Source organism: Myxocyprinus asiaticus, chromosome 38, assembly GCF_019703515.2.
Source record: "Myxocyprinus asiaticus isolate MX2 ecotype Aquarium Trade chromosome 38, UBuf_Myxa_2, whole genome shotgun sequence".
NCBI lineage: Eukaryota > Metazoa > Chordata > Actinopteri > Cypriniformes > Catostomidae > Myxocyprinus > Myxocyprinus asiaticus.
The window spans coordinates 34,332,844-34,344,895 of NC_059381.1; the positions used below are offsets into that span (position 1 = coordinate 34,332,844).

The 12,052-nt window shown below is 37.7% G+C and overlaps 1 protein-coding gene across 3 annotated transcripts in view; it reads right to left on the reverse strand.

Moving 5' to 3' along the window:
* The window catches only part of LOC127429362 (nuclear protein AMMECR1-like), a 63,104-nt gene that overhangs the window by 33,599 nt on the left and 17,453 nt on the right, over positions 1–12,052 (reverse strand). For 2 of the 3 annotated variants that reach the window (XM_051678352.1, XM_051678350.1), the window contains exon 2: positions 1,153–1,263. The exons of the other annotated variant lie outside the window; for it this stretch is intronic. In XM_051678352.1, coding sequence (XP_051534312.1) covers positions 1,153–1,263 — 111 coding nt within the window. The remainder of the gene's footprint in view (positions 1–1,152; positions 1,264–12,052) is intronic. 3 annotated transcript variants of the gene reach the window in all.

Here is a 12,052-nt window from a genome sequence, read left to right on the forward strand (position 1 = left end):
GTCTGAACAAATGAATTCATTAAAACTTAAATCAAATGAAAGTAGAACAAAGTGCTTTTTAAAAAAATATTTTTTTAAATATAGAGAACCACGCCACACAATCCAAAACACAACACTGAAGCTATTTTTGTCAAATAAAGTACTGCACAACAGAGCATCAGAGATGTAAGATATTGCTTAAAATTAAATGATTGATTTATTATCAATATTATTTGTATTATTGTTATTATAGTGAATATTACATAACTATACAGTAGTGATATATATATATATATATATATATATATATATATATATATATATATATATATATATATATATATATATGCGTGTGTGTGTGTGTATGTAATTATTATTTAAAACAAGATTTTTAGTTCCTGTGTGTTTTTTGATGGTAGCTTCTCACCTCAGGATAAGCAGTTCGCCACATGGTCAAGTGCGATTATTAAACTACAAACTGCTGTGATTTTTATTAAATAAATGAATAATCTGTGAATACAGTGAATGAGCGGTCTGCTCTCTGTCATCTACTACACAGAGTGTGCGTGATGTTCATGATGTAGTGTGTTTAGTGTATGAGCGTCAGTACGTTGCATTGACTCGCCAAAGCAAACAATTACAAGCATTTGGCGCTTACCGAGTGTCGAAAGAATAGTTCACCCAAAAATGATAATTCTCTCATCATTTACTCACCTTTATGCCGTCTCAAACTTGTATGACTTTCTTTTTTCTGCGGAACACAAACGAAGATATTTTGATGGAGATATGAGGTGAATATATCCATACAATGCAAGTCAATGGGGTCCAACACTTTCAAGCTCCCAAAAAAAGACAAAGACAGCATAAAGGTAATCCATACGACTCGAGTGGTTTAATCCACGTCTTCTGAAGCGATTTGATCGGTTTGGGGTGAGAAAAAGACCAAATGTAACTCCTTTTTCACTATAAATCTGAGTCTCCATGGCAATCATGATTTGAAGCTCGATTACACTTCCTCGCACATGACGCATACACAGAGTACATGTACAGTGAGAGGAGGTGTAATCGAGTGGTGAGTAAATGATGAGAGAACTTTTTTTTTTACATGCATGGAGATAAGTTGGAGAGTTAAGTGTAAGCATTATATCATTGAACACATGATGGGGTGTGTACCTGGTAAGAGTGTACTCCCTGAGTCCTGAGTGCAGGTTCATGGCAGAAAATGTACCTATACAACCCCTCAACCGCTTGTCCCGGCCAATCTTCCATGTGACAAACAGTGGGCTGTTGGGAAAAAAAAATATATCAGCATATGTACGTTCAGCACACACTAGAATCACATAAAAGCAGAGCTTTACACCTGACATGAGGACTGAGTGCCAAATCTGGAAAAAAACATTTGACAGTAGCTTTGCTTAATTCATTTCAGTTTGCTTAAATGGGTGAGATGTAGGAAATGAAGGGAGACCTTGAATACAAAATAATTTAATCAAGTTTATAGAGGAAACTGCACTGATCAGAAAGCAAGCAAATCGTAAGTTATTTAAGAGGATATATTTAAAGCAAAACTGAGTGGGAAATGGTACAAAATGGTGAAGACTTAATAATTTAGAGATGTACAATTTACATATCAATGTATTCTATGTAAGAACACATATTCATATAACAGTAAACCGTTTATTGCACAGGTAGTTCCTGTCAGTTTTAATCACCGTTCTATATTAATATGTGCCTGCTCTACCTACTACTCTTCAACACTGCAAGAGTTTTATGCCTCTGTTCAAACTACCTTCGGACACAAATATCGTGAAGTCTGATGAGTCTCAGAGCCGGGATTAAATGTCACATCACAAAACACATCATCAAGTCATGCAATGCCGTCTTTCAATCAACTGTGAAGTGCTACAGGAAAAAAAGATTGCAGTGTTCATCAGCCCTGTATTACTGAGTCCGAACTGAAGATAGAAATGCACATGCATTTTCCTCTATCACATCCCAAAGTGCTTGTAAGAAAAGTATGTTTTGACGTTCAGCTATGTTTTTCACAGAGGGAGAGAGAAGAAAACCGGGACCTAACAAAGGCATCTTTCCCTGACGGCAAGTCAAGACAAGACATTTTGAACTTTTGCATGATAAACACCATCTAATATTGCTGGGCACACACCCGTTAGAGGGCGCCACTTGTTCGCGCAGCACTAACCGAAGTGCTTAATGCAGCCTTTTTCGGTCTAGTACTCGCGCAAGGCCACATCGCCGCATGGAAGTGATAAATGCAGGACAGAAATATAATCATTTTATAAAAAGATTCTAATATGCAATATATTATTATTAATAATAAGAGTTATTAGTGCTCTTGTTACGTCATGTATTGCAAATCCTGTCTCATTTCTAAAATTTACTTTATATCCCTGATGGATCGTCCGATTTTGATAATAAATGTGTTTTATTGAAGAAAAGTGATCTAAGCTTTGAGACAAGTGAACAATACGTTTTACTTTTCCAAAACATAATTACCTGGAAAAGCTTAATATCAAGCCATTCTTAACATTTGCAATGATGCTACATAAGTAGGTAGAATTATATTGGTAGTATCCCAGATTTTCTATGGCTACGTAATGTATTTTTGTAAGTATGACTTTTATGTAGAATATAAAAAGAAAAAAGATAAAAAATTCTGTGACTTGAGACTCAACTCAGACTCGTGATGAAAGACTTGACTCTGACTTTTCCATTAGAGATTTCAGACTTGACTTAGACTTCAGATAAAAGACTCTGCACTGAAATGTTCACTTCTAAAGGTCAATGTACTTTTTTCTCCACCACCCTCTAAATACAGCACACAAGCAGTTTATATTGAGAAATTATTCTGAACTTACTACGTTTAGCCTTTTTACTGACAGAAAAACAGCCTGATCTCATGAAAATTACGTGACTGTGGCAATGTTTATACAAAATTACATCCCACAGTTCGTAACACATATTGCGGTGGCTCCAAGGTGAAATTTCCACTATGTGGCGCAAAAAGAGAGTTAAAGTTCCTCCTAAACAAAATCTGTTTTTTAAGGTTAATGCTCTGAGTTTAAAAAACATACCTCCCTACCCTAAAAACTTAAACCTAACTGACAGTGTCGTAAAACTGAAATGCGAGATGAAAAACGTGAAGCAACTGTCATTTTTGCATCGCAAGTGCAAAAAAAAATTTTTATACGTTTTTTCCGTCTTTCTACCTTTTTCTGCAACCTGGTCTCATAGAATCATGTTACTATACCTACATATTTGCTAAACTATTTTTACGTGACTCGTTGGGCGAATCGCAGCAGCTCGAGGTGAAATGAACACTAGAGGCGCTACAACAACGACTTTTATTCACTTCTACACAAATCACAAGTAAAACATCAGATTATTGGTTCATAAATACTTTATCAGTTGAGCTACAGCACAATTTAATCGCACTCGAACAAGCGTGTAAATGTAGTTGGTTATGTAATGCAAATGTTAAAATGTGTCACCTTAAAAGTCAGGCACTATGGTAAAAGTGCTTAGATCTCACAGATGGCATTGTGTGAGGAACAGTGTGAAAAGTTTTTATAAACCGATAATCTGATGTTTTACTTGTGATTTGTGTAGAAGTGAATAAAAGTCGTTGTTGTAGCGCCTCTAGTGTTCATTTCACCTCGAGCTGCTGCGATTCGCCCAACGAGTCACGTAAAAATAGTTTTGCAAATATGTAGGTATAGTAACATGATTCTATGAGACCAGGTTGCAGAAAAAGGTAGAAAGACGGAAAAAACTTATAATAAATAATTATAAACAAACAAATTACATTTTTACATTTTCTGAAGAATATGTGAGTGGTGATTTAAGCCCCCACCACGATGCTAGGGTGTTGTGGGTGGTTATCAGGGCATTTCTGTGCAGTTGCTGGGATGCGAGAGTATGGCTGGTTAGTATGGCTGAGATAGACGCTGTTTTTGTAATTCTTTTTCCAAATGTAAACATGCGCTAGATGGACGTCTTTGAACGTTGTGCCGCATTTGGCTGTTTTACTTAGATTCTCATGCAGAAGCCATATCTTTAAGATACCGTGTTAAGTTAAAAGACTTTCAACTTTTAAAAATACATCGAGACACCTATATAGCTTTTTGTAATGCAATAACGCTTTCGGTGTGAACGGCCCCTTAGCCCCTGCTGGTAGACGACGTAACTACCATCTGGTTCCAAAAAAGCATGTTTCTCCATTGACGGCCATTAAAAAAAATCACTAGGTGCTTTTGCTAGGTGGTTGCCTACTGGCCCACTGTCCCTAGATATTGCTCGGTTCCTTTCTTAAATGTCTAAAAATCTAATAATAGCACAATTCTGCTCTATAAGTCGCATGAATTAAGGTATCATATCATTGCTAAACAGTGCAGGACGAGTCAGGGGTTTGTTCAAATCCATCACCTTAAGTATGAGAAACAGTAGGCTAATGTTAGGGGAAAAAAACTGTTATATTCCCCTTAGCACTCACCACTTAAAAGAAATGAGGTGAAGAGTCATGCCATAGTATCGAGATTCCTTAACAGGGGATGAAAGACAGAAAGCATCAAGGGAGAGAGATTAACACCAGTGACATTTGCTGAAAATGTGATGCGGGTTAGAGGGCATTCATCAGGATTGTGCCACATCAGAATTCATCGTGCCCTGCCCCTTACAAACCATCAGGCCATAACTAGCATGCCACAGCAATCCCCATCCCACCCTTTCAGCTGTGGCCTCTTTAAGATTAATAGCTTTTAATCTCGCACAGAAAGCATCTGCAAAAAAGACCCGATCGACTTCGCAGGTCATTATGAGCCCAGCAATAAATCTTTCAGAAAACAAATGGGCGAGGACTGTAAACTTATACGAAGATGCCAGAAAACCTCCCTGCTCTCCACGGTGATCAACCCAGTGACCCTGGGAACAAAGCTCCTGAAATTTCAACTGCAGAACGATTGGCAGTGTGATAGCTTTAACCCTGCAGAACTGAGCTTCACGAGAAGGGAGTTGTTACTTGCAAGAGGTCGCTGGGTTTGTTTTTTCAGCTGAAGCAGACTTGTTTTTTCAGACTTTACTGATTTATGCAAGCCAGGATTGATCTTTTTTTTTCTAAAGAATCCACTGTGTTAACAAATGTATAGCCTGTTATATATGCAGCTAATAATCCACCGCTAGGGGTGCAGTAATCTATTTTAACGCACGACGTGGGGGCAAAGAACCACCCAACGCAAAGCAAATTGCGTTTAAATCATTTAACATACACCCAAGCCATGGATTATCCTGCTTATACCATAGTCATTTAAAAGTTAAAGCTGTTTTAACTTTAACTTAAAGCTTTCGATTGGAAGTATAAAAATCTATCGGTCGCTAGATCTAAAGTTCTGCCCATTTTAAATCTGACACAGAGATAAAGCAGTGCCATTTCTTTGAAAGATTTAAAAAGCTCTACAAATAATTGGAAAAATTAACATGAGTTTTTGAAGACCATACATACTGTAAATACACTGTGAATTTAACGGCACAATCCAGAAATAATAATAGCCACTGAATGTAGAATTTGCATTTTTAACAAATTTACTCAACATTTACATGGCGGGAAACCCATCCAAAATGCTTTGAAACCTGCAGAGTTAGACCTCAGATACATCAGGAAGGATTTCAATTAAGCCAGCATGACTGATTGAATTAAGATTAAAATCGCAATATGGCCTTGCAAGATTACGAATCCACAAAAGGCTTGTTTTAAAATATGGTCTGCATTCAGGATTGAGTGAGCGAGGGCCACTCTCACACGGGTGTGTGCGGCACACGCTGATAAGCGCAGCAATATTAGATGATTCGTGTGGATCACATTGCAATTCAAATCGTCTTGCCGGGCAGCGAAAGACACCTTTGATAGGTCCCAGTTTCCTTCTCTCCCCCTCCATTTAAAACATAGCTGAAACCATACATAGTCAAACCATACTGTCCTTACAAGCCTATGGGTGTGAAAGGGGAAAGTGCAGGTGCATTTTAATTTTCTCCAAGATGAACTCTGATGAACACTGTTGGCTTTTCCATTATTCCTGTAGTGCTTCACAATTCACAATTTAAAGACGGTATTGCATGAATTTATGATGTTGTGATGTGACTATTTATCCCTGCTCGGAGACTTATCGGACTTTCAACACTATATTTGTGTCCAGAGGTAGTTTGAACAGAGGCATAAAACTCCTGCAAAGTCTCATTGAGGAGGACAGTAGAGTAGGCATTTTAAAGGGGTTATGACATACTCTTTTTGATGTAATTTTGTTATCTTCCCTGAGGTCCACTGATAATGTTAGTTAAGTCTGTTTGCACCAAAACAGTCATAATTTAGTTATATATGATCATTTGCCACCCTGTCTCTTGTCCTCTGTCTGAAACGCTCTGGTTTAGCCTAAGCGCCTTCTTTAAACTTCAATTTTAACACCCACTGTTAAGATTGGCTAACATCGTGCAGCCCCTCAAAAACAGCCATATATGAAACTCAATCGAAGAGAATGAACAAAGCTCCACAATATTATAAAATGAAATTTCAGCGTTTACACATAACGAACATCCAACACATTGCATCCGAATATATTAAACTGTTCACTTAAGCACAGCAGCACCATAAACTATCAAACAGTCATGACATTTGAAATATTCATGAATGAAACGGTTTACTCACGGTTTTGCAATTGGGTCCAATAGTGTTTTTAACTGCCCCATCCTTCAATAACAGTTCCTTTGCAAAGCTTGAATCGGATTATGACTGGTTCACAAGCAATCCACGCTGATATGAGCCGAAAAAAACTTGCATACATAGTCAAAAGCATGATGAAACAAGACGTGCACACATACAGTATCATCCTGCACTGGGGCGCACATTGCCAGAAACGCATCAAAACGGTCAAAGATGTCCATCTAGTGCATGTTTACATACACCAACAATTAAAAATATCATAGATGGGTGCAAAAATGCATCCAGAATGTGTTTGTGCTCAAAACAGCAAGATGCAGTGCAGTTGAATGAAACAGAATGGGGTCTCCTTTTCAGCATTGTAACCTGACACTGTGTGTTTTAAAAGCAGCGCGAGATACATGACAATGATCAAAGATGTCTGTCTAGTGAATGTTTATCTACTAAAATCAAAATAGACCAGCTGGGTCCCCTTTGGCTTTCAGGAATAGTTAGGCCACACTAGGCCTGTCTGTCCTGCTTTCTGTTTACGAACCGAGCACCAGTAGGCGCTTTTATTGCATTGGGGAATAAGTTTTGAGTTCTGAAATTTACAGTATGTTTTTATTAGTAGAATGACCTCATATTTGTCAAAGTAAAATAACATTTTATTCCTCATGACATGACCCCTTTAATATAGAACGGTGATTAAAACTGACTGGAACTACCTCTACACTAAACAGTATAAACGCATATATTCCAGCCAATTAGAATCTAGTATTCAGACAGAAAATGGTATAATGTGATTGTGCGCTGTACACTAAACAAGCTAAGGGCAGTATCAATATTATTATTGCTCATAATTAAGGTTAGGGATTGAAACAATCTCTTAACCTCAAGTATTAAACTTGGGCATTTAACTCACCCAACCCTACATTTTGGGACATTCCTTCTGTGTCTTTGACATCTGCATCTCTGTAATCCATAATTTAGCCCCTACCACCCACAATACTGGCAAACTTCCCTCTGAGAATGATTTAGCCTATATTGTTAAAATGAATCAAAAATGCCCTTGCTGGAAGCAATCAGACAAAGTCATTTATAACATTCGGGCATCATGTCTTGGGGATTTATCCAAGGGTGAAAACAACTTAATAATGATCCTTAAACCCCGGCCACTTAGTCATTATGGCAAGCAACAAATAAAAGGGGGGTGGATTCCCCATTACTGAGAATGAAGCAAGCCTTCATTTATACAGCTGCTTTTGCCTTCTGCATTAAGTCTGTCAAGTACATTCAGTACTTACATCATTGAACAGACAGTGTATTTTGTTAAAAGTGCTTTCTCGCCACACAACACAATTCTGGGATCAGTTTTTTTCCCTTCTCTAAAAAAGCCATAACTCAACACTGTGTATTTCTGTTAGAGTAACATGACATTGATTCAAACATGAATACAGCGGTGTGACATGACAGCCAGAGGTTTCTAGAATATACATACAGTGGCAGGTCTATTAGGGTGCATTTACACTAATACACATATGCAATATTTTGACAAATATAATTTTGTCCCTTTTATTTACAATTAATAAAGACATAACAGACTGTTTGTATTAAAACCTTGCCAAGACGCGCATTTTGACCAAGAAGTGCAATTGAAGTGCGATACTTTGCATAGGTAGTCGGGCTGCAGCAACTAATCTAAATATATACTGATGATGAAAATAGATGACATGAACTGTCATTATCGATTAGTTAGGCTCGATTAGTGTGGTATGGATAGCATGTCTACAAAGTCACTTCCGAGTAAGCTGAAAGAAGGGTACGACGCAACATTACAATGTGCATATTGTTTTATGTGGTATTGCTGCAGTGTAAAGTGCTTTGGCAGATTGCTCGAGCTCTTTAGGGCTCTGCCAGTTCAATCATATTTTGAGGTATTGCAATTCCTTTTCCACACGATATTGCATCAATACTTGATCCTAAGATCCTTGTATCAATTTTTATATGTGCATTCATCATTTCCTACAGTTCAATTAATTGCTTTGTGTCTTACTTTGTGTCTTGTCAATTACTTTTCCCAAATTTTTAAGTGTTGAAAGGTTAAACAGAAAACCACTGAATTTTTCAATTGTATGAATAGGATAAAAACAATTGGAATTTTCAACTGTAGGAAGAGAACTTATTTTTTCAATTGTCAGTATAGGTAGCGAACAATTAGATTATTCAATAGTTAGTATAAGACGAGAAAAATTCTACAGGAATTTTTCAATTAAAGGTTTAGGATCAAAACAATTGGATTTTCCAATTGTAGGAATAGGCTGAAAAACATGGGAATTCTCAACAGTAGGTACAGGAAGAAAATAATTAGATTTTTTAATTGTATGTATAGGATGAAAACATTGGATTTTTAAATTATAGGTACAGGACAAAAACAGCATTTTCCAATAGTAGGCATAGGTAGAGAACTGACTTACCAAAAAAACACAATATTTATTTGTCATGGAAATGAGAAGTGATGTTGGAACATAAGTGACATTTCTGCCAGGGCAGCAAAGTGACAATTTGAAGAAATGTAATTACTTTTTAGATTTTTAAATTATGATACCAGTAGGTTTATTAGGTATCATTACCAGAAATGTAATCCAGAAGCAACTGTGTCAGCAACCCCGCACCTTTCACTCTTTGCTTTCCTTTTTGCAACATAGGATATTTCTTTCCTGGGCTTTAGCAGAGTAAAAACCAAGGGAAAATGCAGTCATTAAAACTGGATTATGCAAACATCCTCCACAGAGCACTCGCTCCAATGTTTACCTCTCACGTTGTCACCAACTGAAGTATTTGTTAAGTACATTCAAGCACCACAGTGGAAAAAGAAACCTTAACCATGTCAACTGGCGCGTATCAGCGTGGAACAGTTTGGCCCGACAGTGGAAAAGCAGTTATACTAGGACTGCACAATTTATCGAAAACCTAATCGCGATTGTGTTTATGGTTGCCACAATTATATAATCGTGAAAACTGACAATTACAGCCTTTAATTTAAAGGGACAGTTCACCCAAAAAATTCTCTCATGATTTACTCACATTTAAGCCATCCCAGATGTGTATGACTTTCCTTCTTCAGCAGAACCGAAATGAAGATTTTTAAAAGCACATTTCAGCTCTTTTTGTCCATAGGTTGCTGGCTGTTTGACAGTCCAAAAGGCATATTTAGGCAGCATAAAAGTAATCCAAATGACTCCAGTCGATCAGTGAATGTCTTCTGAAGCAAACTGATAGATTGGTGTAAGAAAAATCAATAATTAAAACGTTTTTAACTTTAAATCATTACTTCCGGCCAGCACTGTTTGAAATGACCCAACTCTTGTGTGATGTTCATTCCTCTGTTGTAAACAAAGCGCATGAACGCGCCATCACGCTTGCATCACACAACAGCTCCATGATACGTCCACTGCTAGCAGGAAGTGTTTTTTTAAAAGTTAATAAAGGTTTAATTAAAGATTTATTTTTGGTATTTTATTATTGATTTGCTTCAGAAGACATTAACTGATCGACTTGGAGTCGTGTGGATTACTTTTATGCTGCCTAAATATTACTTTTGGGCCGTCAAACAGCCAGCAGCCTTGTAGCACCCATTCACTTGCATTGTATGGACAAAAACAGCTGAAATGTGTTCAGTTCATTTCAGTTCTGCTGAAGAAGGAAAGACACACATGGGATGGGATGGCTTAAAGGTAAGTCAATCATGAGAATTTTTATTTTTGGGTGTACTATTCCTTTAAGTCTGCTGCAGTTGCATCAATTGTTTCTATTTTTACAACGTGTTTTTTCAGTGTTTAAGTATTCTAACCAATCACAGACATGTCCGTTGTGTAATGAAATGGCGACAGCCAAACAGAGATGCTTAAATTAGTCCTTCGTCCTATCAGTAATGACAACTGATCCTGATGCGCAAGTTTTAAACAGTCTGATGCCCAGAAGCTTGCTTTATGTTTCACCTCTGTTTGCGGTGGCACATGAAAATGAATACTGAATAAAACACCTGACACTCGAAAAGAACCTGTAGAACAAAAGCAAAAAGCACTTTAGAGTTATTTGGGATTTATTTCATGTTGCGCCGCTTGCTTGCAATGTAGATGGTAAATATGTGTGGTGGTGGTGTAGTGGGCTAAAGCACAGAACTGGTAAGCAGAAGGTTGCTGGTTCAATCCCCACAGCCACCACCATTGTGTCCTTGAGCAAGGCACTTCAAGGCAACTCAAGGTTGCTCTGGGGGGATTGTCCCTGTAATAAGTGCACTGTAAGTCGCTTTGGATAAAAGCGTCTGCTAAATGTAGTGAACAGTCGCAAGAGTGCAGAACTCTGTTTGGAGTGTCAGTGAGCTCGCACTGAACCGTTTATAAACCTACAGTGAGTAACAGCTTCAGTTATTGTAATGTAGGGGTGTAACGGTTCTTGGGAAAAAAAAAAAAAAAAAAAAAAAACATACGGTTCGGTAAGCATTGGCACCACGGTTCACCTCAAGTTTAATGACGCATCTGGAGCACAAGGTTTGGTGAAGAAAACAAAGCATCAAACAGACAGCACAGTTACAACCTCCGCTAATGCACCTGAATAGCTCTGTAGATGGACACCCTCCACCTGTGTTGCACATGGGTCAACTTGAAGACATCACAGTTCTGCTCGCGTTGTCTATAGATGAAAATGGCAAGCGGAGAAAACGAGCCGCTGATAGAGAAGCCCCCTATGTTTCTCCTTTCTGGGGACATTTTCTTTTTGCAGTCAATTACTACAGCAATGACATTTACAAAACAGGCACTGTTTGCAGACATAGCTCGGCGCGAGTGCTGTATACTAGTAATATATGTTAATAATGCGTGCAAGGGTTTAAACGTGCAAGTGAGTTCTTCCTGTTTCCTCGCATGCGAGCATTAATAATGCACTTTGATTAACAGCATTAAAATGCCGTTACAGTAATATATTGATACATGATTAAACATTTAATCCGACATAACCCAGGGAAAGAGCCGCAGGTGATCCGAAACTGCACACACTCCCTTCCATTTTTAAGCAGGCACTCTGTGCAAATTCGGACAGACGATAAGTCTAACAATAAGTAAAGAGCTTTGGCTATTCATTGCCATATGTGGGATTTCCATGTATGATTAAAATACTCAAACAGCATTATCACAACATCCTTTCTCATATGCACTTTAATAGCAAGGTTATTGCTTTTATAGTGACGTACAGTATGTTGAGATGAGTTTGAAATGCACTTTATGTTGATGCATGTAGCGTAATAGTGCAGGTATTAAGTTAAAATGTTGATTTAGTAATTAGAGAATTTTTGTTTTTTTTAGTTGAAGG